General features: G+C 38.8%; 1 protein-coding gene across 2 annotated transcripts; it reads right to left on the bottom strand.

Annotated features, from left to right (window-relative positions):
- Positions 1–10,787: 10,787 nt before the first annotated feature.
- Positions 10,788–18,937, bottom strand: glv3 (gloverin 3). Of its 2 annotated transcripts, none has more exons than XM_089739055.1 (5): positions 18,835–18,937; positions 13,521–13,612; positions 13,302–13,416; positions 12,037–12,222; positions 10,788–11,162 (listed from the first exon to the last, which is right to left on the bottom strand). In XM_089739055.1, exons 2-5 carry the CDS (start codon positions 13,604–13,606, stop codon positions 11,028–11,030), a joined length of 522 nt encoding a protein of 173 aa, XP_089595181.1. In that variant the 5' UTR covers positions 13,607–13,612; positions 18,835–18,937; the 3' UTR covers positions 10,788–11,027. The 2 variants fall into 2 exon arrangements, with proteins under 2 accessions (XP_089595181.1, XP_089595180.1); XM_089739054.1 differs by lacking the exon at positions 18,835–18,937 and adding an exon at positions 13,883–14,036.
- Positions 18,938–25,904: the final 6,967 nt, after the last annotated feature.

Here is a 25,904-nt window from a genome sequence, read left to right as displayed (position 1 = left end):
GAACTGCAGGAAAATAATAGTAGCCGATGCAGCCCAAAGGATTGCGAGGCTTAAGAGGCAATTAATAAGGTATGTTTTTGCAGAGCAGATGGCCAATAGCACAAAAATTTCGTATGGGTGGATCCCTGATTAAAGTCGTCAGAACCCGTTGAATGCGGTCAACGTAAGATTATTGTGGAGAGCATTGAGAAAAGATAGGGAATATCCAGTAGTAGAGTGTAGAGTCTATAAGCTGATAATGACATGGTGCAGTTAATTATTTAGGAATTTCTATACAAAGTAAAATATTAAACTGGGCACATTGAGTTCATCACAGATTGCATATTTCTATCGCAATGCCAAGATCCAGTTTGATGACATTTATATTGGTTCTATGAGTTCTGATCACACGAGCTAAGTACGCACAATACAAAAAAAAATTATGACCCAAAACCGCACGGCCCAATTCAATAAATCGTCTTGACGCGGGCTCAAAACATTCTGGTCGTTTTAAAATTTATTAGCAAACAAAAGTCGTAAAGCACACGGGCCTGTGGGGCATAAAAACTGCCTGATAGCAACCCTTGTTTAGGGGTTAAATAACGGCCTAATCGCTTATACGTCGGCCCCGATAGTTCCAAAGTTTCGTTTGATTTCGAACAAGCTGTAAAAGCTTACAAGCTCGCCTCCTCTTATTCGGTGCGTGAGGGTTGAAGCTTGTTATCCGCAAATTCGCGCTTTTTTTTTTCAAGTCTTTGTTCCGGTATTTTCATTGATCAGACAAGTTTGCTTATTACGGAAAACTTAAACTTACTCCTCGGTGAGAAAGACTGAAGTTTGGAATTAGCATTTAAATGTGATTCGATTCAATATGAGAAGAAAACATACCCACAAATATGGTTTATTAACATTGCAGTGTAGATTAAAAGAAGTAACTTCGTTTCGAGCTTTAGAGCTTTCAATATTCGATTGCGATATGCTGCATCATCATCTAAAGGTCTACAGCCGCTTAGCTTAGTCATGTTCAGATGTCATTGGTCTTAATGTCTAATGCCATTCGACCACCATAGTTGGAGTCTACCACCAGCAAACATGACTAAAGGTCTCTTTGTTTTCGTGAAAAAAATCGCTTTGACCAACTTTGCGAAGGCGATTCTCAATGGCATTATAGTTTATTATGATATATGCCAGACAAGGTACATATTTGAAGCATTATTAGCACATAGTATTTTTGTTTATAAAATTAATTTTCTTTAACATTACTTCCTCGCAAAAAAAACAGTTCGGTAGAAAGAATTTACTCTGTATTCGGTGGAACGAAATCACAACCAGACTCCACATTACGTATGTACATTTGTGATGTAGACAGATCTCTGTGTTTCGTGGTACTATTCTTTATTCGGTAAACTTGAGACTTTGCGAGTTCAATATTATTCGCGGCGGTCAATCGTTGCGGTGAAAAGACGCTTCTTGGATAGTTTCAAGGACCTGGGCTATAGGAACTTGTTCAATTGCGTTGCTAGCATTACTAATCATGGACGATATGCTCACTCCTGATGATGTGTTAAGTTTGGCGGTTTTTTCCTGGTGGTCAAGAGTGCTGTGATTCAATTTAAGTATGTAATAACAAACCTATTCTTTTTTGTTGCTAAGCATCGGTACGTACCGGTATTGTTTTGTTTTACCTAATTACCATTAGCCTCGACGGGCTATTTTAGTTTCAACGGATGGGTAGATGACCTCGCGGGAAATGGCTAGAGAGACTCTGCTAACATCTGCCCTATCAAGAGCAGTGCTTTGCTGAATTTAGTGCCCAATCGAAATTGCGACCCTTTGAGAAGATCAGGCGAAAAAATTAGCGGGTTATGTACATGGGCTAAGTTGGCGAGAAACTCAGTTGAACTCTTCGATCGATCTTTTCTAATTGACGAGTTCGATGAGAATAGTGACCGTTGCTCGGAATGTCTAAAAGTGCCAAAAGTAGATCTAGATCGGAAATAATCTAAGCAGTACGATGGCCATTTAAATATTGATTGTGGCTTAGATTTATTTTTAACTCTCTCTCTCTTCGATCGGTCCCTCACTGCTGAGGATCGCGACTCCGTCCGATTCCGTCAACCAGCTGTCTCCATCAATCCCGTCTTTTAGCTTGGTGGAGTGCTGTTTGGTCCGACCATCGTTTAGGACCTCTACCCTTAGGCCCTTTTCCCTCTATTTTACCGGTTACCACAAGGCATTCCAAAATGAATGCCCAAAATCTATATTCCTCTTAGACCCTTAAGCTCTTATTCGGTTTAAGATGTATGGACAAATCGTATTGCAAGAGAAACATAAAGGAAAATACTTTTGCTTCGGAATCAGGCTCTTTGATATTCCTTCGTTTGGCGCATACAAAATGTATGTTATGCTAAATATTTGATATCCTGTTCTGTTTCAAATTAGAAAAAAAACAGGCACACACACACACGTACCGTACGTTTGTTTATTTACGGATAATAAATAAAGTATTGCTCTGCCGGATGCAGTGAGAAGTGCTCCAACTTTAAACTGCCTTAAAAGAATGGAATCGCTTTTAGCTAATCGTTAATAGGTGGGGTATTCCTACATATAGACTGATAGGGGTGCTCACGAGGCCAACCAGGACAGATTTGGTAACACTAGCCTTAGCAAGAGCAGCGCTTTGCTGAATCTACCACCGGATCGGAATCGCGACCCAGTGAGACCATCGGTGACCCGGTGAGATACTCAGTGGGTTGTGTTTTTGAGTTTTGGTTCACTCAAGGTTGAAATTTCAATCGTGTAATATCCGTTCCATCAAACTAAAAGACATGACACTTCAGAAATAGGCAGACTGGTAATCATTCTGAAAGCTCACAAATTTCCATTACATACAACCTTAAGTGTGATTCGTATTAAGAATAGTTTAACCCTGAAAAAGTGGAATCAGCTCAACCACCACCCTGCCTATTTCTGCCGTGAAGCAGTAATGCGTTTCGGTTTGAAGGGTGGGGCAGCCGTTGTAACTATAATTGAGACCTTAGAACTTATATCTGCGTGGCGCATTTACGTTGTAGATGTCTATGGGCTCCAGTAACCACTTAACACCAGGTGGGCTGTGAGCTCGTCCACTCATCTAAGTAATAAAAAAAAAAAAAGCTGTAATGCGTTTTTTTCAACTTGAAGCAGATAAACTTTGAAAAAGCTTATAAGTCAACTTGACATAAAGGATAAGAAGAGCAGTGTACTCGTATCGTGCGATCCGGATATGCCGGTGTTCATATCCTGCAAAGAGGGACGAAGTTTTTTAAAAGAACAATATGTATAACAAGAACTGGACTTATGTTTACGAATTACAAATTACTGTACAAGTTAGATGTACACCTCAAAGTAGGTAGCAGCAATCACGTTGGTCAAGCCAACTTACAAGTTTTTTTAAAAGCTCTTTGATTTACTGGATTTTGAATTTCGGGAATTATCCTGTCCTTAATACGAATCACACTTAAGATTGTATGTAATGGAAATTTGTCCATGAGGTCTGGTCCACCGCCCACCATCCACCCGTCTATCCAATAATCCATACTAATATTATAAAGAAGAAAGATTTGTTTGTTTGTTTGTATTGAATAGGCTCCGGAACTACTGAACCGATTTGAAAAATTATTTCACTGTTTGGAAGCTACACTATTCCCGAGTGACATAGGCTATAATCTTTTTTGAAAAAAATTAGGAATCCTTACTAAAACTCAAATAATTTAACCAAAGGTGTAAAAAAATTACCTAAAATATTCTTTACATCGCGTGCCCTGCGAAAACTATTGACGATAGAATAAAAGAATGTATTACGACTTTGTAGATCACATTATTATTTACAAAGAATGTTGCGACAGCATATTTTATGTCTAATTATTATAGTTGTGCTACAATGAGTGTCCTTTTATTTAAAACTAGCGACCCGCCCTCGCTTCGCTTCGGAAACATTAAAACACACATGAAACCAAAAATATAAAATAAAAAAAAATAAAAAAAAGTAGCCTATGTTCATCAGGGACAATGTCGGCTTCTAATGGAAAAAGAATTTTTCAAATCGGTCCAGTAGTTTCGGAGCCTATTCGAAACAAACAAACAAACAAATCTTTCCTCTTTATAATATTAGTATAGATTAGTATAGACTAGTATAGACAACATTAAATATCGTTGAAATTTCTGTTAAAGATCCGAGCGGAGCCGGAGTGGGCCGCTAGCAATAAATAAAAAAGAAGTTTCTAGAAAACAACAATTACAACGTGCCTCGAAAGCATTCTGTTAATTATTCAAATTTCGAAAGTTAATATAAAACAAAAAGCGCCTGAAACGTCTTCTGAAAGTCTAAAGTTTGGTTTTCTATTTTTTATTAAATTAAAACAATGTTCACTTAAAAATGGATAAGACTTTGATTTTGCCAAGAAACGCTACTACAGGCATTATTTAAGTCTACAAAAGCTGCATTGTCAGTCATGCAACTCGGATAGGGTCTAAAAACATAGATACAAAAAACCTGGAAGGCTCTTGTGAGTATCGCTAAAATTGCTCACAGTGAGTAAGGTAGGACGTCAGAAACAAAGTATCAAGACCTGTTAGTAAGCTGACAATGACGTTTGACAATGAGCTCCACGACTCAAAATAGGATTGACAATAGACAGTATGGATAAGCAGCGGACTGGCTGTGCCCCTGACACTGCTGAAGTTCATAGGTGACGATAACCACTCACGATGAGTTGGTACTGTTGAATTTGTAGGTCCTCTTAATAAAATTCTGGTCTAAATTTGTGACACGACTATAATTATTTTACAATCGCTGATTACAAGACGCCGTGGCCGAAATTGTATTTGAATTACAAAATTGATGCACGTACGCTTAGCGATTTTCCTTGGAGTAGAAGTCCGGCGGCCGCGCTCCCAGCCGCGAGCCGAAACCTCCCTCCCCGCGCCTCTCCACTGAGGCACGGCTAGTGATGTGCCGGAACATCCTCCGGGGCGTTCGAAGCTGTTGCTTCCAATGAAGACGCTATGCATTAAATTCTCTCCTCTTAATCCACAAAGGGAATGCAATAAAGAGGAAATCGGTCCACTTTCATCCAAGAGAAACTGTTGACTCGGACTACGACAACGTCCGATATTACTGTCGAAAATACTTCCAATTTCGGGGTCAACGTGTAATTATCTCATATTTGTGTCATCACAAATGCACAACAACTTCCCTTCGTTTGCCGCTAGGGGCGCTGTTAACTCCTTACATATTTGAGTTAACTTTCACGCGATCGAGAAGTCAAAAAATTCGCACTAAGCACAGAAATTAAATCTAAAGTTGGACGAATCGAAAACGCTAGTCTAGTTAGTTGGATTCGGAAGGTTACCTCTTCAATCATACTAAAGGTTTAAGTAGCAATGGTAATGACCACCAGTGAAGCAGCCATTTTTGAAGGAAAATAGGATTGCTGTATGAGTTTATTATGATAATAATAACTGGGAATAAGTCATCCACATCTGGCCCCAAAAGAAGATTCCCTGTATATAGAAACCAGAGACTCACATTCGTATAAATATATAGATATGAAACATTTGGCGGAAGCCATCATACAACGCAAGATATTTGACAGATGTCTGAATCTCGCTTACGACATTTTCAAGATAAAGCGCATATATACAAGTTCCGAAGAACAACATTCGGACCGTCGGTCTACCGAGCAATATCACCCGCTCGGTGGAAGATCTTCCCTTTGTCCTTTAAGCATCTCCAAAAAACATTCAGGTAAAAATCAGACAAGTCTGTTTATAACACAAATGTTGGTCCGATGCGGGAACCCATGACACTCGTCCCAGGAGTCTGGGCAAGAGCTTAATTAGTGAGATTTGAGCTTGAGCTTGGATGGTGCAAACTCAACAAAAAGATTAATTAAAACGGTTGGTACATCTAGATTTCGAATTTTAAGACCTGCGTCAGTTCTAAAGAGTAAGACAGAGTACAATAAAGAGCTTTGCTACCAATAAAGTTCGTGATACACCGGGTAATATACTATCGCAAAACCAGTAAAACTTTGTTGCCCTATTTACTTTTGTTAAGACATCCGTGAGCTTACCAACTAAGTTTAAAATAGTTCATTTGAACACATGTTTTTAGTTTTGTACTATAATTGGACCTTTTTTTTTTCTACCTAAGCTGAAATCCTTGAGACAATATCAGCGTAACCTTAACTATTAGGAGAGCTCACGAGGCTCAAACCTGGCGACGTTGCTAACACGAACCCTAGTAAGAGCCGTGCTTCGCAGAATCTACCAACGAATCGAAAACGCGATCCACTGAGAAGATCCGGTGAGAAACTTAGTGGGCTACTGTACCACTGAATGACATAAGTGGCTATAGATCCCAAGAAAAGTTCCCAAACTAGCGCATCCGATGGTCATCGATTAGGGAATGAGTAGGGGAAACCAAAAATAGTTTCGTGTCCATTGCGCGACCAATCGAAAGCAATTCAAGCTTTGCTTCATTTTGAGCTTAACAAAGCTCAAATTAGCTTATCACTTCCGTTCACTGCTCAATGTATTGATTTATCCGGATTCCAACAATGGCCATTTTAAGCTGTGTGCTCGGAGATAGCTTTCAAATCTCCTTTAAGCTCCTCGTGGAGCGTTCTATTATAAGCTCCATAGCGTTCATATGCATTACTTATGAAATCGATGCTCTCAATTGATATATATAGGAGCTTCGGTAGGCCGGACTGTCGCATATTATTGTTGAATCAAGTCACTACAGTAGTCTGGGGGGGCATTTAAGTTCAGGTAACGTTGAAATATTTACACCGTAGTGTTGAATTTAGATTATTTTATTTATATAGCTACATAAATTACTTGAAAAATGAGGGATTAAAAGAATAATAAATGATGTTGACCTAATGGTATGAATGACTACGACGTTAGTCCGCCATGACAGGCGCAACTGCATCAGTGTTACCGGCTCTTAAATAAAATTACCATTTAGTCGAATAAAAGATTACAAGAAAAACAATAGGAATACAAAAAAAAAATTATAAATCTCGAAACTAACTCTTACTATCCACCAAAAATATAACACGAATATAAATAATGTAGTAAAATCCCTGATTTACAAATTTTATCAGATTTGGAACTTTTCATTCTACTTTATAAAGATCAGCTTCTTATTAACTTAGTTGCTCTAATCTTTCCTCAAACGCTACGAGACAAAATAAATAATATACAAAGCTGCCATTTATGCTCCTTATATGTCCCGAAGCTACGACGAAAGCTAAATCGACGTAATTCACTTTTCCACTTACAAATCAATACATTTCTATAACAGACTGTGTCCGTTCGCTCAGAATCAACGTCTGAATCGGAGCGTGGATCGGGCCAGCAGTGGAAATAATAAATATTGGACCAGTAAACTTATAGATTGAGAGCAGAATGAAAAATAATTTTATACGGAAGACAACTACCGTTCAATTGTATGAAATACGTAGAGTTTTTAAAAATACCCGCACTTCACTTACCGCACATCGATGTTACTATAGATCGTAAATCGATGATATCGCCCATAATGGAGCGTTAATCGTAATCAGATTATAGTAGAAGTGAAACTTCTTTAAGCGCAATGTACAAAAATTTTTTTACAGATGTAACGTCACGCAGGTATGCAACGGAAGTGTCGAAAATGTTTAATACAGCGCCATCTATGAGATTTTTTAATACTAACGTGCGTATGAAACCTCTGTTAGTTTTGACTATACTGAGACCTTAGAACTATATCTCAAGGTGTGTGGCGCATTTACGTTGTAGATGTCTATGGGCTCCAGTAACCACTTAACACCAGGTGGGCTGTGAGCTCGTCCACACATCTAAGCAATAAAAAAAAAAAAAATAGTGAATTTCAATTTAGGATTATACGTGACGTTAAAATATCGATTCACAGAGGGCGCTACCTCATACTATAAAAGATGATTTACAATTATTTACTAATGACCAAATTTTACATATACTTAGACATTTAGGATAATTGTATTGTAATTTTTGAAGGTTTCACTTCTAACAAGTGTGAATTGCACACATGTTTTTTTATATTTATTTTATTTTATTATTTATTTATTACAATCGAATGAATGCCTTACAAACAGGACGAAAAAAAAAACAATAATTTAGATTGAAATCTTAAGCTTCTACACTTTGGTAGGCAGCAACTTCGCTGCAAGCAACGATAATCGCTTACCATCAGGTAGGTCGTATGCTCGTCCGCCTAGAAAGGCAATACTAACACTTTTGGGGGAAAAAGCAAACACCAATATCCGTGTAGTGTGTGTGAAATAACGCGTTTCTTATTTTTTGAAGTCCTACCTATGCTGATAGCCTTGAGTGGCTATATCAGCTTCACCCTAACGTGTAGATGAGCTCACGGGGTTCAAACCGGAGTGTTGCTAACACTGGCCCTAGCAAGAGCAGTGCTTCGTAGAATCTACCACCGGATCGGAAACGCGACCCACTGAGAAGATCCGGTGAGAAACTCAGTGGGCTGTGTCTGTGGCTTAATTTGCTCGTCGAGCCCTTCGTGGCAAGCGACAGGTTCGGCGAGGACGGTGACCGGTGCTTGTGGTACCTAAAAGCACCGTTACAATCGTTCGTCTTTTATTTTATCTCTAGTCTTCGAACTCCCAAAGAACTTTCTGATAGGATACCTTATACATAAAAGTCTATTAAAATTTCAAGCTTCATAGGTCTGATTTTAACCCTAATGAATCTGTTAGTATCTACAGATAATCGTAAATGTACATGACCGCACTGTGATCTACCAGTAAAAGATCTTCTATTGATAATAATATAAAATGTTAATTGTTTACAAACGAACAAAAAAAGTCATTTTTACTCCCGAAGAAAGACTAGTCGAAGTGAATTAATGTCAAAAATAATTAATATAAAAACTACTTTATGTACTAAATAATAAAATAATAAAGACTATGTACTTTATACTATTTTTGACATTAATCAAAGTCCGATCTTTTTTATTTTTTATTGCTTAGATGGGTGGACGAGCTCACAGCCCACCTGATGTTAAGTGGTTACTGGAGCCCATAGACATCTACAACGTAAATGCGCCACGCACCTTGAGATATAAGTTGTAAGGTCTCAGTATAGTTACAACGGCTGCCCCACCCTTCAAACTGAAACGCATTACTGCTTCACGGCAGAAATAGGCAGGGCGGTGGTACCTACCCGCGCGGACTGCCTACCACCAGTAATTACGCAATAATTTTGCGGGTTTCACTTTTATTACACGTTGTTATTCCTTCACCGTGGAAGTTTTTTTTATTTTTTTTTATTGCTTAGATGGGTGGACGAGCTCACAGCCCACCTGGTGTTAAGTGGTTACTGGAGCCCATAGACATCTACAACATAAATGCGCCACCTACCTTGAGATATAAGTTCTAAGGTCTCAGTATAGTTACAACGGCTACCCCACCCTTCAAACCGAAACGCATTACTGCTTCACGGCAGAAATAGGCAGGGCGGTGGTACCTACCCGTGCAGACTCACAAGAGGTCCTACCACCAGTGATTACGCAAATTATAATTTTGCGGGTTTGATTTTTATTACACGATGTTATTCCTTCACCGTGGAAGTCAATCGTGAACATCTGTTAAGTACGTATTTCATTAGAAAAATTGGTACCCGCCTGCGGGATTCGAACACCGGTGCTTCGCTTCAACACGAATGCACCGGACGTCTTATCTTTTAGGCCACGACGACTTAGATCTTCTTTACATATACAAATATGGCAAGAACATACGAATACCCGGGACTAGTACCACTTCTATCGAAGTGGGAGCGCATCGCGTGTTTGCGAATCGCTTCAATTCAATTTTATAGTGCATTTTAAAGGAGTAACGTAATTTCTTAGATCGTGGTCTGATATTTACAGAGCAATTTCATAGCAATTTTCTAGATTTTTGTTTATGTGATTTGTTTTCCAGTCATTCTAGACAGTTCCATTTCTAGACAGTTTTTCGCTATTTTGGAATGGTCCAAAATAAGCTCTTGTTGCGAGGGGGTGGTCACGAGCCTCAGTATTGAGGAAACCGAAGCGAGAAGACAAAGAAGTATCATTAAGTGTATGAAATAGCTTTGAAGCTGAAACATTTTGAGAAGCGTTAAAACTTTTTGCTAAAGATACCCAACTCTTTTGTCTCTGGTAATTTAGCGTCACGCAGTTTCTCAAACTTTCGGGCCACTTCGCAATGCAGTTTCAAAGTAATAAAAAGTCCGTCCGTTGTTCTAAATGTGATTCCCAAAAAAAAAAAAAAAGACTCGCACAAAAATAAATGTGAACTATGAAAGTTTGGGAGAGCTGCGTGAAAAGCTTTCGCAATCCCCTGAACTCACTCGTGTGAGTGGTCTGCGCTGATAAATCTCTGCGAGTTCGACCGAAGCCGCAAAACCGGCTGATCCCTATTAAATGAGTTGAAACTTTTAATCGGTTTTGGTCAAAAAAACAGACAAGTGCGAATAAAGCTCGCGCCCTCGGTTGGCTTCGGCTGCAAGCTAAGGCCCTTCGTGCCCAAGGTCACCCAACCCCCCACTGCTAAGCTTATATGAAAGTTTTATTTCATTATAGATGGGAATAGTTATATCAATTATAGAACATCATCATTGTTAATATTTATGAATAATATATCTTATCGAGTAATTTAATTAGTGCAACGACTATCGCAATTAAGAAAAACAATAACTAAACTATGAATTTATTATTATTATTATTTATTATCTACATGGTTTAATTAATTTATCACAAAGTATGAGATAAAGCAAAATACTGTTTGCCTAATTACATTAAGAAAACAAGTTAACAGTACATATGTAAGACATATTTCGTTAATAATATTGACATTTCCCTAAATGAATCAAAAATAAAATTTCACACTAGTAATTACAAAATATACACAGAAAAAAAATAGTTTGGCGAAAGACAAACAAACATAATTCTATGAATGATGGGATTGTGTTGACAATCACCACTCATGCCGGATCTCTGCTTGAAGACCGACGTCTGGTCTTCTGTGACCAAATTCCTTCGAGACCATACCGCCGGCTGAAATGTGGGTGTTCTTATCAAGATCCCACACACCGGAGCCCGAGGCTGTCATCTGTAAGAGAAACATAAGAATCAAGACTTGGGTTATTTATCGACAACGATTAAGCAGCCTTCGAACGGTCTCACTTTTTTAAGAATAGACGGTGAGCTACAAAACTATGAACAGATTCTAGATATTATTGAACTCGTCCACCCAACTAAGAGCTCGTCCACCCAACTAAGGAGCTCGTCCACCCAACTAAGCAATAAAAAAAACAAAAAATTATTGTGTTTTGTCATAGAAGATCAAAGCAGAGGATCCAGGATGGAGATCTATTCATCCAGAGCTCCAACATCTTTGGCCAATATGCAAAAGTACAGATTTGGACTGTTTACCAATGTGTATCACTGTGTACCAATCCCTTCTTAAGGATATCTGAAAGGCGACAAAGGGATTCACCAGAGAATGGCAGCCACGTTTTCTGACTCCTGTAGCATTCTACGATCATCAACCGACGTTTACAAGTGGAGAATAATGTAAGCACACTCTGTTAGGTACCACAATCCTGCAAATTACCGCCGCGAAATAGTCATGTCATCACGTTTAGATTTGGATGATGGGATAAACGTCACACAATTAAATGAAGACCTCAAACTTTTGCCTCAAGATGGATAGTCTCATTCATGCTGTGACGTCTGTGGACTCCGATAACTACACCACGTCAGCCAAAAGCTGAAAAAGCATGCAATACAAAACCTCTCATTCTTATACTTCCCATCATTCATATTTACCGTTCTCATCTACCTTACTTCCTCTACTGTTTTATGGCTAAATTAAAAACCTCTTACCAGTAAGCACATAGCACTTATTCTAACGCAGCCAGGACATCTAGCGCATTTATGAAGGGGGCGCTTTGAGCTCAAAAATGCAATAACAGAAATCTTACCCCAGATCTGCCTCCGATTTGTCTGTTTATGTCAATGGCGGCTTGTGCGTTCTTGTTGGCCCAGTCCAGACGTCCACCGTAGTTAGTGCTGTCACCTCCGGGTCCTAAGACCCTGGTGCCGTAAGCCTGGCCGGTTAGCTGACCGCGGTCATCATTGAAAATCTCTCTGTTGTAACCGGCTTTACCCTGAAACACAATTATTACTATACGATCCATCAAACGATGATTGCTAAAAGATAATGCGTTTTATGCAACTATGATTTCTGCTTTTTAGTCATTGCTCTCATTCCAGCTTACTTTTATTTTATTTATTTTTATTGCCCTTGTAGGCAGACGAGCACGCGGCCCACCTGATGTTGAGTGGTTACCGTCGCCCATGGACTTCAGCAATGCCAAAGGCAGAGCCGAGCCGCTGCCTACCGCTTAATACTCTCCACAAGCCTCGTTTGAAGAAGGACATGTCATAGCGCTCGAGAAACACCGTGGAGGGGAGCTCATTCCGAAGCCGGATGGTACGTGGCAAAAAATACCCCTGGAAACGCACTGTGGATGACCGCAGTGACTCCAGGTAGTATGGATGAACTCTACTCCGGTGGCGGGCGGTGCGATGGTAAAAACGAGATGACGGTATCATCTCGAACAATTCCTCAATTACTAAGGACTTCAAGATATATAGCTCTGCATGTCTCAAAGTAAGCTATTCACAAACAGTTATGGCAAACCCGATAGCTCCTCAAACTATTCGGATGCAACAATGTCAAGAAACGGGCTTGCTTTTGGTGAAGGCTTTTTAATTTCCAATATCAGAAAACCAGAGTTCCCTGAACTTATTGAGAACATCATCTATACTAATATATAAATCAACAGTGGTTTTTACGGATGTTCCGTTATAACTACTGAACTATGCATCCGATTGACTTGAAACTTGGTATCCATATAGAAAATACATGTACTTAACGGATAGGCTAATATTTATATGAGTGTTGAACTCCCTATAACAGTTGCGGGGGCGTTAATGATGAGAATCATTGTGGGGGTAAGAAATAATAATGTTCATTTTAAATGCCCAGCGAAGCGGACGGGTACAGCTAGTTTCCCATAAATATCGATCGTACTAAAAATATATCTATGCTGCTGCCTACCATTACAGTCTGCTGCTACTATAATTAATTTGGAAAATATCTTCTTGTAAACCTTTTTTAAGAGTCTATAGTTGAAGATGTAGGCTGCCCAATGACTGGATTAAGGTTTATTTCAATACTTACGAAGAGTCCATCGTCGTTCTGTCCCAAAGTGCCGAAGACCTTCCCTCCCCCCATTTTTGTGTCCCAAGTGACGTCACGGGGGTGTCTCTTTGAGAATAGGCCGCTGATGGGGTATCTGAAGTGTAAATATAATTTGTTACATTTTTTGGATATATTCAAAGGTAGGCATTTACCCATCCATGGTAATCAAATGCGAGACTAGTGATAAGAATTACTCACTCTTCTTCGTAATCAGGAGACCTGTATACTTCTGCGTTTACACACACCAGGACTGTAGCGATGAAAAACAGCAATTTGGAATTCATTTTGAGCTAAAACAATAATAAAGATTAACTAATATCGCCAAAACAATAAGACGATACAATGATGTATTGTGTCTACAGCATATTCTTTTAGCTCTCTTTAATGAGAGCATAAGTACAAATTATCTTCCAGTCTGCCAGAATTTTAAGAAAAATAATTAAATTTAGCTTCAATTGCATCTTCAGAGTTTTTTTCTTTTGAAAACATCTGACAATGATGATAATGTTGGTCACGTTAAAATACTTATTCGTTGAATTAGATTAATAGGATGTACTCACTTGTTTGTGGTTTGGCTAGTTAATTCAGAATGTAGTTAGCAATTGCGACAAGGATGTATTTATACAGGCCCTTACATGCGGAAGGTAAAGTCCCCATTGAATACAGAGATAAAGAAATATTCCCCCAAGTCTTGGGTTCTTTTCGTGGTTTATCTCACAAGATGCGTCACGGATGTTGATATGTTGAACGGAGCCAAGAATCTTTGTTTTTGGAACAAAGTTCCTTATGGGACGATGCGGAGGGTACCACCCTAACCGGGAAAAAAGTCCGTAACGTAAGATTTTTATTAGTAATGCACACAGTGTACGACTTAACTTTGTAATTACGTACAAATTAGTAATGTACATAGCGTACGACTTAACTTTGTAATAACGTACAAAAAATAACATTTTTTTATCATTCATTGACCACGTTCTCAGAGCGTTCGTTTGCGCAATACACTAACTCTTATGCAAACAGCCGTGAATGAAGTATACCACAATAAGTTCGCACTTTACCGAATGACCGTGGGTTGTTGTGAAACCTCCAGTTTTATTTTCTTTGTACCTCGAATAAAACTTAAAGTTAATATTTTTATAATAAGGAACTTCGTTGATATCCGGTGTCCCACGACACCACACATCTTTTTTTCTCTGAGATCGGTTACGTACATATGTTAGGTTACATTTTTTTTTTTTTTATTGCCAGATGAGTAGACGAGCTCACAGCCCACCTGGTGTTAAGTGGTTACTGGAGCCCATAGACATTTACGACGCAAATGCGCCACCCACCCTGAGATATAAGTTCTAAGGTCTCAAGTATAGTTACAACGGCTGCCCCACCCTTCAAACCGAAAAGCATTACTGATTCACGGCAGAAATAGGCAAGGTGGTGGTATCCACCCGCGCAGACTCACCAGAGGTCCTACCACCAGTAATTACGCAAATTATAATTTTGCGGGTTTCATTTTTATTACACGATGTTATTCCTTCACCGTGGAAGTCAATTGTGAACATTTGTTGAGTACGTATTTCATTAGAAAAATTGGTACCCGCCTTAGATTCGAACACCGGTGCATCGCTCAACACGAATGCACCGGACGTATTATCCGTTAGGCCACGACGACTTCAGATCTTGATGATCTTGTAGACGTCTCAATATAAAATCCGTAGTCTTGAAAAGTGCTTACTCGCAATTTACGGCATGGGTTTTTCGGATAGTTTTAAATCTAAATTTATCTCCAGTAATATTTTGCCTCTTTCACGTTTATAGACGAGTATGTTTGAGATATGTGTTTTTGTACAAAATAATTTAAATTTATTTCAAAATTTAAGAAATGTTAGAATTCAATATAAACACACCCTTCAAGTACCAAATCTGAGATTGACAGATTATCAGAAAAATGTTTATTGTATGGCCATTAAAATTTATAACCGTTTTAGCTGATATTTTCAAGGAACAAAAGATTCGACAATTCAAAAACGAGGTGAGGTTTTTCTTTAAGGAAACGTTATTATGATATTTGTGAATTTTGTAATGATAATAATATTTAATAGATAAGATTTATTACTTTATCAACGGCCGTCTGGTGTAGTGGTAAGTGACATGGTCACTACACAAGGGGGTCGCGGGTTCGAATCCCGCCAAGGGAAGATATTTGTGTGATAAATATAAATGTCTTTTCCAGGGTTATAGATGTCTATTAAATATATGTATGTGTATAATAAAAATCTTACATTTATTTCCGTTATCTGGTACCTGTAACACAAGTTCTTTACGAACTTATCACGGGGCCAGTTAACGTGGCGTGATTGTTAGTAAATATTTATTTATTTATTTATTTATGATTTTAATGGATTATGAATGTAATTAAATTATTTATGACTATAACTTATGAATGTTGTATTATAAATTGACATTTTACTAATCTTCAATTAATTTGATATTTATTTTTAATTTGTATATGTCTCTGGCAAATAAATCATTTTGAATTTGATTTTTTGATTTGAAATGAATTGGAATTTCAAGTCTTAGTTACATTTTAAAATTAACTGCCCTACCCTTCAAAAGGGTATATTTGAGAATACTATCAAAAAAAGAAATGATTACGAACATAAAAAAACAAACAAGCTTCTCATTAACTACCTTACAGATTAACCTTTGGCAGAAACGTTTATGACACCAAGGTAATCTATGATCGATTTTGGAACCTATAACATTGAATGATGTAGTATTTATATATAAAAATAAATTGCTGTTCGTTAGTATCGCTAAAACTAGAGAACGGCTAGACCAATTTGGCTAATTTTGGTCTTGAATTATTTGTGGAAGTCCAGAGAAGGTTTAAAAGGTAGATAAATATGAAAATTCTCATAATTAAATAAAAATAACAATTTCGTTTTCCCTTTGATGTGTCCCCCGTCGGACGGATTCCTTTTGTTAGTTTTAAGTTTATTTTATACAAAAGTTTAGGTCTTTTGTTTATCGATTAAGGCACTAAGAAGTCTGCCGGGTCAGCTAGTCATCAATATAGATCGCTTCATCGCGCATAACAACGTTCCAACATTGTGTTGCAGTTACATTCATAACAATAATCTGAACATGTGATAAGAGATGTGACACGCGGTTCATTGGTTCTTTTGCAAAGGTCATATTTCTTAAAGATAACTAGTGGTCCCGCAGTAGTCGAAATTCGACTATAATTAATTGAAATTATAAGTTTGAGCATTATTATGATTCTATTGTCAAATTATATATATAATAATTGATTTCACCAAGACTACACTCTAAGCAAATTTTAATAAAGACAAACAATATTTAATCTATTCTCAATTTGACCACATACGTCAAGAATAAAAGTTTGACAATAAATAGTATGCATGCGTGTGTGCGTCAATATGGTATGTAGTGTGTGTATTTTCTTTACTGATTTAATGTATTTTTTATGCATAATTTAAAAAAAAATAACATTCTGCACTCCTTCTCTATATTCTCTATAAGTGTGGGAAATTTCAAACTGCTCCGTCCGCGCGATTTTCGTAAAAAGGGGGTACAAAGTTTTTGCTTCACGTATTCATATACCTAGTCAGGTCATAAATTCTGTCACATGTTTAATGTAAAATAATTGAAACAAGTTTATTCATTATGTAACCATTCATATACCAAAATGAACTTAACAAAACATAGATTCTTATGACACTAAAGTTTATTCAAAATGACCTCCGTGATTTTGAATACAGGCCTTCAATCTGCGCGGCCAGTCGTCTATCGCAGCACGAACGAGGTCCATGTCAATATCGGCGGCTGCCTTAATCAAGGATGTCTTGAGTGACTCCAAATTGGGATGAGGCTTTGAGCACGCCTTTTCCTCCAAGTGTTGCCATATCTTGTAATCTAACGGATTCAAATCTGGACTGGAGGAGGGCCAGTCTTCGTGCCGGATGAAGTCGATTTCACGCGCCGCCAGCCAGTCTTGTGTGCTCTTCGCTCTATGAGCTGGCGCCGAATCTTGTTGGAATACCCAGTGCCTGTTATTGAACATGGTATGAGAAACAGGTTCCACAAGGTTCGTCAGAACTGTATTTTGATACACAACTGCATTCGTATTTACACCTTTCTCACAAAAATGTACCTCTGTTAAGCCCCAATAAGAAACTCCCAACCATATCATGAGCGAGGATGGAAAATGACCTCGTTGGACACGCGGAATACGCTTGCTCGCTTCTTCACTACTGTGTGCGTGCACCTTATCATTTTGTTTATTGTAGCTCTCTTCAACGGTAAAAATTTTTTCATCCGAAAAAAGAATTTCCCGATTTTTTTTTCCCCGCGTACCGCTTCAACAAAGCGCGGCATCTCTTAAGTCTCAGGTCCATTAGACGTGCATTCAAACGATGTCCTGTTTTTCTTCGATATGAACGAAGCCCTAAGTCTTCATTTAACACCCTTTTCACCGTGGTTCTGCTTAACCCCATCTGAAGGGCCAACAGTTTCTGCTTACGTTTGGGATTTCTTTGAATTCGCACCTTCACAGCTTTTATCACTGCTGGAGTCCTAACAGACCGAGGGCGACCACTTCTTGACCTGTCATCTACACTAGAGTCTTCATTGTATCGTTTGATGGTACGATAAACGAATCTTTTGGTTATATTCAATTTTTTCAGTATGTTAAAAATTTGAATTGGCGCGTAACCGCAACGATGTAACGCAATAACTGCAACACGGTCTTCTTTAAGCGTCCACTCCATATTTAAAAATGAGTAAAATTCTAAAAGTATACATTTTTATTTTCATGAACAATTCGAAATTCGAATTCAATAAACTTTTTTGTGGCCAGCATTCTAAAAGAAAAGTTTTTACTGTGTGACAATACTTATGACCTGACTAGGTATAGATACTATGTCATAATATACGGACCTCTTACCCGTCAAGTTAGAACGCGTGACTGCTTGCAGTAGAAACTGTCAGCAGACGGCAATTACTCGGGGGATAACAAATTAGCCAGCTATTAATCAACATTTTTTTAGTTTTTGACCTACCTACATAATATTCATGTAATGCACAACTATTTTTTTTTTTGCGTAGGAAGGATTACTAGGAGGCCTTTCCAGTTTCACCAGGACAGAGTGAACGAACGAAAATGACCGACTAGATGTTATATACGAACCATACGAAAGTCTCCTCCACCTTGAGACATGAGGTCTAAGCTCTCAAATTTCTCTCCCTTCAAACTGCTATACTGCTTAGCGTCCGAAGTAGTCCTTTCTGAAAGGAAAGTTATCTTTGTAGCCATCATCATTCATCATCTCCAATGGAAAATCCCTATCCCGTTGCACCTGCAAGACCAGACTACAGGAAATAAAAGTTCCCATAAAATCCTTCCTATAAACGTAAGCACTGTAGTTACATACAAATTGTTACTGTTTCCATTATCTTATACGATGCTTTATATGGACCATGAAAGCTCATCTACCTGAATGTTTATGGCTTAATGAAACGTTTCTGTGCTTTCTTTGTTGCTTAGCTTTAGAAGATGACAGGTTGTTAATGGGCCACCCTCTTAGTCCAGCTACAGGAACGAGGGTTGTGATTATCGTCGTGACTGATTCAAAATACGAAGCTTTAAGCTTGCACTATGGCCACGCAAATGATCCACGGCCGACGTAACTTCAATACGTGTGACGTCATTTGAGGCTATCTTAAAAGAGTGATAATAATGTATACTAATAATAAAAGAACAGACTAAAAATACTCAATAAAAACGTGTCAAGAATTTAATTTTTTTTTAATTTTTGTTGCTTCGATGGTTGGACGAGCTCACAGCCCACCTGATGTTAAGTGGTTACTGGAAGCCAACGACATCTACGACGTAAATGCGCCACCCACCTTGAGATATAAGTTCTAAGGTCTCAGTATAGCTACAACAGCTGCCCCACCCTTCAGGCCGAAACGCATTACTGCTTCACGGCAGAAATAGGCAGGGCGGTGGTACCTACCCGTGCGGACTCACAAGAGGTCCTACCACCGAATTTTGGGATTCCCTGTGTTATGAGTACCAGAGACTGATGATCATACATACTTAGTCTGGCCATAAATACTGTTACAAAGGAAAAAAAAATCTATTGTAAATAACATTTATTATTTTTACAGTGTCTTAGTTTAATACATAAATATAAAACAATTTAATTTTAAAGTATAAAAAGTTTATTCGAAGTGGTCTCTATTGGCTGCAACACAGTCCTTTAAACGTTGAGGCCAGTTATCAATAGAAGCACGCACTCTTTCCATGTGAAAATTTTTCACTGCCAATCGTACTAATTGTTTTAGGGACTCCAAATTATCATGGCGTTTAGAGCAAGCCGTACTCTCTAAAACTGACCATAAATCATAATCTAGCGGATTAAGATCGGGACTAGACGACGGCCAGTCTTCAGCTCTGATTAAGTCCGAAACGTTCGTTTCCAACCAAGACTGCGTAGACCGAGCTTTATGACCTGGCGCCGAGTCTTGCTGGAAGAACCATTCTTGATTATTGAACATGGTGTTGATAAGGGGCTTCACTGCCTTCTCAAGAATGGTATCTTGATACATTTGTGCCGATGTTTTGATACCTTTTTCACAAAAGTATGGCTCAGGCACTCCTTCATAGCTAAAACCCCACCAAACCATCACTGAAGTCAGATAGTGCCCACGTTGCACTCTGTTGACTAATTGGGAAGCTTCCTTAGAGCTTTGAGCATAAATACGGTTATTTTGTTTATTAAAATGTTGCTCAATTGTAAAATTTTTCTCATCCGTAAACAAATTTTTTCGATGACCTCCCTTTGCGTACCGCTTCACTAGTTGTTTCGATTTTATCAGCCTATTCTCTATTAAATTATCAGTTAAGAAATGACCAGTACGTCTCTTATAGGCTGCAAGTTCTTTTTTTTTCGAGCCGGGGGCCAAACCTCCTACGAGGTCCCCGCGCATAAGAGGCGCGCGGGGTATATGAGACTCAACGATCTGCAGGTGTTAAGAGCAGATCGCGGGCCCAAGGATTTTAGGGCCCACCCACTAAACAACTCCCCTGCACTCTTACAACCGACGTCCGATCTCCGTCCGGGGTCAGAACCCGGTCAGAGTAGGGGGGTTCCCGCGGTCAACACTAGAACCAGACACGCGGCACACCCCCAAGAACGCCCGACCGACAGGTCGTTGAGGCGATAATCGACGACTAACGACGTCGGTCTCCGCGGTACGGCGGCCCTACCAGGCCGCCCGGGCGATGCCGCTGGTGTTCCGGGATACCCCGCTGGGCCAGAACCAGCCTGCCGGGTCGGAACGCGATACACCGCCGAGCGGGTAGGCTGCAAGTCCTAAGTCATCTTTTAAAATACGCGACATGGTTCTAGGTGCTATCTTCATCTCCCGAGATAAAATCTTTTGCTTTCGGACAGGATTTCTACGAATTCTTTCCCTTACTGCTTTGACCACCTTTTTCATACGAACACTACGTGGACGGCCAGATCTTTTTCTGTCACAAACAGAGGAGGTCTCATTGCACCTATTAATAGCCCGGTACACAAACATTTTACTAATACCAAACGTATGGAGAGTTTTAAAAATTTACATTTGGCTCCATACCTACTTTTTGTAATGCAATCACAGCGATTCGGTTCTCTTTATCACCCCACTCCATTTTAATATCGCAAAATATTATACAATGTATTGGCGCCAAAATGAGAAAACTCAATGAGCAATCATATAAAAATGGCAGATTCCAAATTCAAATGTAATATTTTGTTTATTTTTAATTGTAACAGTATTTATGGCCAGACTAAGTATACTCAAATATATACATAAGTAGATAAAAAAACACCCAGACAAAGAGCAAACATACCTCTTCATCACACAAATGTTTGCCGAATGCGGAAATCAAACCCACGACCCTCGGCGCATCAGTCAGGGTCGCTAACTGCTCCACGGAGTCACTCTAATTATTCCATGATTTAGGATTTAAAGGAATTGTGGCAATTTGGCATCAACATACAATGAGTATACAAGCTACACAACCTTACAAAAAAAAAAGATACTATAAATTAATAGATACTTTAATTTGACGGTTTTTTTTTTGATAACGCCATCTTGTTGTGTCTTTAAAGCGGTTAGTTGCCCTCAATTAAGAAAAATAGTATTATTATTCGCCAATAGATGTCGGGAAGAGTTGATTATTGAAAACACGAATAAAACAACATTTTCAGAAAATAAATCGTAGCTAGATCGATTTATCGCCCCCGAAATCCCCTGTATACTATATTTTATGAAAATCGTTGGAGCCGTTTCCGAGATTCACATTATATGTATATATATACAAGAATTGCTCGTTTAAAGGTATAAGAGTTAACAAAACGTAGTGTGTTACAGACTTTATCCATCAACAACGGTAGCTTATCGTAAAAGATCTCCGTAGATTCATATAAACGAACAATTTCATTGCAATTTAGTTAATTGCCAAACAAAATAGTTTCTCAAGCCACAAAACCGTCGAGAACTTTCCTATTATGTTTAATTTATGATCACTCCCATTTCGGATTACCTCGATTACATGAATCGCCCGAATTTAATTCAACCGAAATGCAATTTGGCAATGCGACCACAATTAATCCAGCCAGAGGGACCCACCCGATGACCGAATTAATCTAGATTCTGTAGCATTGATATTTTCAACGGTATTTTACGCTAAATGGCGCCACGCGTGGTTGGGTCACGCGTAATCCCGCCGGGGGCCATGAGAACCGATGCCAGAAACACAAGTACTTTTTTTTCCAAAAAAAAACCTTTTCATATCGAAGAGTTAAATGTTTAATGGTTTTAGAGATTTTTATCATAATACGCAACATTTATGTTTGTAATTAATAGTGCATTTTATTTGGTCTTAGCATCAACCGTCCGATATTTTTAATTGAACTTCAATTATAATAATAATAATTTAATAATAATAATTTATTTATTAACCTTGAAAACATTTACACATAACAGTTTGCTAAAAACTCTCCACACTAGGCACTGCCTGTCTCGTGGAGAGTTTTTTACAGGAGTATCTTAAAACTAGTAATAACGGTGCTGAATATACGAGTAAATCAAAATGGTTAAGCGAATATTATACATCTATATACACACATATATATATTTATATACATACACATACACACACATACACACATATATATAAAAAGAAAAGGAACAGTTGTAATGATTTTTACCATAGGTACGTGTTTAGGGTTAATTAATGCATTAAGTTTGTTTATGTTTACTCTATTGAAATAAATAGCTGAAGCAGTTTTTTCGTTATGATATTTTTCCAAAATTTAAACATTAAGTAGATTACTTGTAAAGCTGTAAACATTTCGCTTAAAGAAAATACCCTCGATATGGTTTTCTAACAAGTTTTTATAAGCTGTAATTGTATCAATATTTCTGTCTATATTAAAGAACCTTTCAAACTGATATTCTTCAACTCGCGATCCAATTACCTTGAAAATTGGAACACATATCAAACTAGATAACTTTATTTCTTTAGCCTTTTTGGGGGAGAGGAAATCACTGCGCTTCTCACTAAACGTCAGGTGTAGATAGGCACTGTATATTGAAGTTGATCCGACTAAGCCCCTGTCGATGTACAAGCCAAGCCTGAGATGAGAACTCACCAGAAACTGCGGTTAAGATGAGGCGATGCACCGAGAACACATATCTTACTACCACTCCACCGCTGTAAGAGGCTAAATCGGTCGTAGTCTGCATCGCTACCATTGAACCTATCTTTAGACAGACTGTTCAAAGCCCAAGGAGAGACTTTATTTTTTATTTTTTTATTGCTTAGATGGATGGACGACTTCACAGCACACCTGGTGTTGAGTGGTTACTGGAGCCCATAGACATCTACAACGTAAATGCGCCACCCACCTTTAGATATAAGTTCTAAGGTCTCAGTATAGTTACAATGGCTGCTCCACCCTTCAAACCAAAACGCATTACTGCTTCACGGAAGAAATAGTTAGGGTGGTGGTACGTACCCGTGCGAACTCACAAGAGGTCCTACCACCAGTAAAAACGAGAGACGCACTAGAGACGTCGCTAGTCCCCGATTTTCCACTTTGGGTCAAAACCAATGTATCACAAAACGCTCAAATATCGATACCGAAAAGCCGATTTTCTGGCCAAACCCTAATCTCTGATCGGATAGATAGCTCGCAGAATTAAATTCCTGTCCTTGTTGACACGCCTTTGTCCTGACGCCGTCTCGATCACACCGAAGACACTGCCCGTTAATGGTTCGCCAGACTTGAATGAGAAAATGTTATTTTTGATGTTCGATTTCGGGCTTTATATGTGAGAACGTTTTGTTAAGCGTATGGATATTGATGAATTTGGAATGTAAAGCCTTCTATATACATCTACTGCTTTGTATCTTTTTTTTAATTATGCTGTTAGCCTTGAGCGGCTATTTCACCCTAACGTGCAGATGAGCTCACGGGGCTCAAACGGGAGCGTTGCTAACACTGGCCCTAGCAAGAGCAGTGCTTTACAGAATCTACCACCGGATCGAAAACTCAACCTACTGAAAAGATCAGGCGAGGAACTCAGTGGGCTGTGTCTTTGGGTTAATTCGCTAGTGGAGCCCTTCGTCGCAAGCGACGGGTTCGATGAGGATGGTGACCGGTGCTTGAGGTACCTAAAAGCACCGTTAATGGATCGGGAGGATCCGTAATGACGTGTTTAGGGCGACGTCGTCTGTTTACCATTCGGTCTACAGGATCGTTTGTGTGCTTTGTACCTAATAAAATACTTTCGCACTGGGACATCTTCCTATTACGGCGCTTACACTATTCTGGTTTTTTTTTTGGAATGAAGGATGGCCCGAAAGAATTCACCAGGACAGCCGGGCGAGCAAAGGCTCAGTCAGAAGGCATGGGATTTGCTAACAGCTGCCTGAACGCCTCCGAAAAAAATCTATCAACGCAAGGGCAGCTGCTTCACGAATGAATCTGTGTTCTATTTTTGGATAATTTCAGTATGTCTTTGGCGGAGACTGTACACGAAGATAGTTTGGATTGAAGTTAAAGTATAACTAGAAGTAAATTTATCTAAAATTCAAAATCGCCATAAGCCTCGATGTCGCTGTTCAATGAATACACATAAGTACAAAATCGATTTAGAATTCGAAGTATTTCGATATTCTAACACGATGAATTTGTATTCGAAACACGCAGAACTACCAACATACGTCTCTGAATATTTTCTGACAGTAGTGCCACCGTTAAAGCGTTTTATTACGAGCAAAGGATACCGCGTTCACCCGCCTCAAGTGTCACTAGTGAGCAAATAAATACTACATTGATACAGTACGACGTTGCTTAACAAATCTGCGTTTTATTATGGCACTACGCTCCGCTTGTGTTTTACGACCTCTCCGTGCGCTGCGTCTGTGCTGGCCCTTAACATGTGTCGCAAGGGAGAAGATTTAGCGATTCGCTTTGAACGAATCAGTTGTGATCTCAAAAAGTTTAAAATCATTACCACTGTAACCCAAAGAATACTGATTGAAATCCCTAAAAAATTGAGTTAACTTTTACGCTATCGAGAACGTTAAACAACTCACACTAGGCACACTGAGGTCATGCTGCGCCGACCGCACATAATGGATTAAGAGCAAGAAGTAGAAGTCCGCACGTGTAGATACCACCGCTCTGTATATTAATGCTATGACACAGAAATGCGCTTCGGTTTGAAAAGTGTTTCAGAAATTTACGACTAAAGTTAGTCTATGCTTACATTGCTGATGTCTACGAGTTCCAATAACCACTTAACACCAGATGGGCCTTGAGCTCGCCTATCCATGTAAGCAACAGCAAACTGAGCGTACGGTAGTAGGATGCAGATGAGGCATATAAAGCCTCATTTGACACTTTCAAAGAATATATATTATGTCGGCACAACGCCACTATTTAGTTGACTAAAAATAATTAAAGTAACTGTTTCCTAAATGCGACGCATGTCAACAACTGCTTAAGACGGTATTCAAGAGAATTCATGACTAAGCTACCCCCACTTTCTACTATAAACACGAGTCAATATTGTCGCACAAAACATTCCGACTCGAGCAGCCGAACGAGGCGGAGCTCTCTGTTGTTATCGTTGTACACTTGAAATGTAATAAATGGAATTCATTGGAGAAGTGAGTCTTAATTACTGTCACTATGGAAGGCATTGATAATGATGAAAAGAATGGCGTCAACAACACAGACGTCATAATTTTAAAAACACCATGGGACAAGCGCCTATATCCGTTATATACATACGTAATATGGCAAACATAGATGCCGATTTTTGGAAAGATACGTTGTTTTAGTTTTTAGACCACACAATATACGGGACAGTTGACCTTTTTGTCTAGCTGGAACAATAAAAAGGGTTTTATGTGGAAAGTTCTAGAAGTGGGTATTCTTTTCCTTGAATATTTGTTGCGAACCGAGGCGATCGTTAGGCTCACTCGTGACTGCG

The sequence above is a fragment of the Bombyx mandarina genome, chromosome 28, assembly GCF_030267445.1.
Source record: "Bombyx mandarina strain Sakado chromosome 28, ASM3026744v2".
Lineage (NCBI taxonomy): Eukaryota > Metazoa > Arthropoda > Insecta > Lepidoptera > Bombycidae > Bombyx > Bombyx mandarina.
This window is presented reverse-complemented; position numbering and strand designations above follow the sequence as displayed.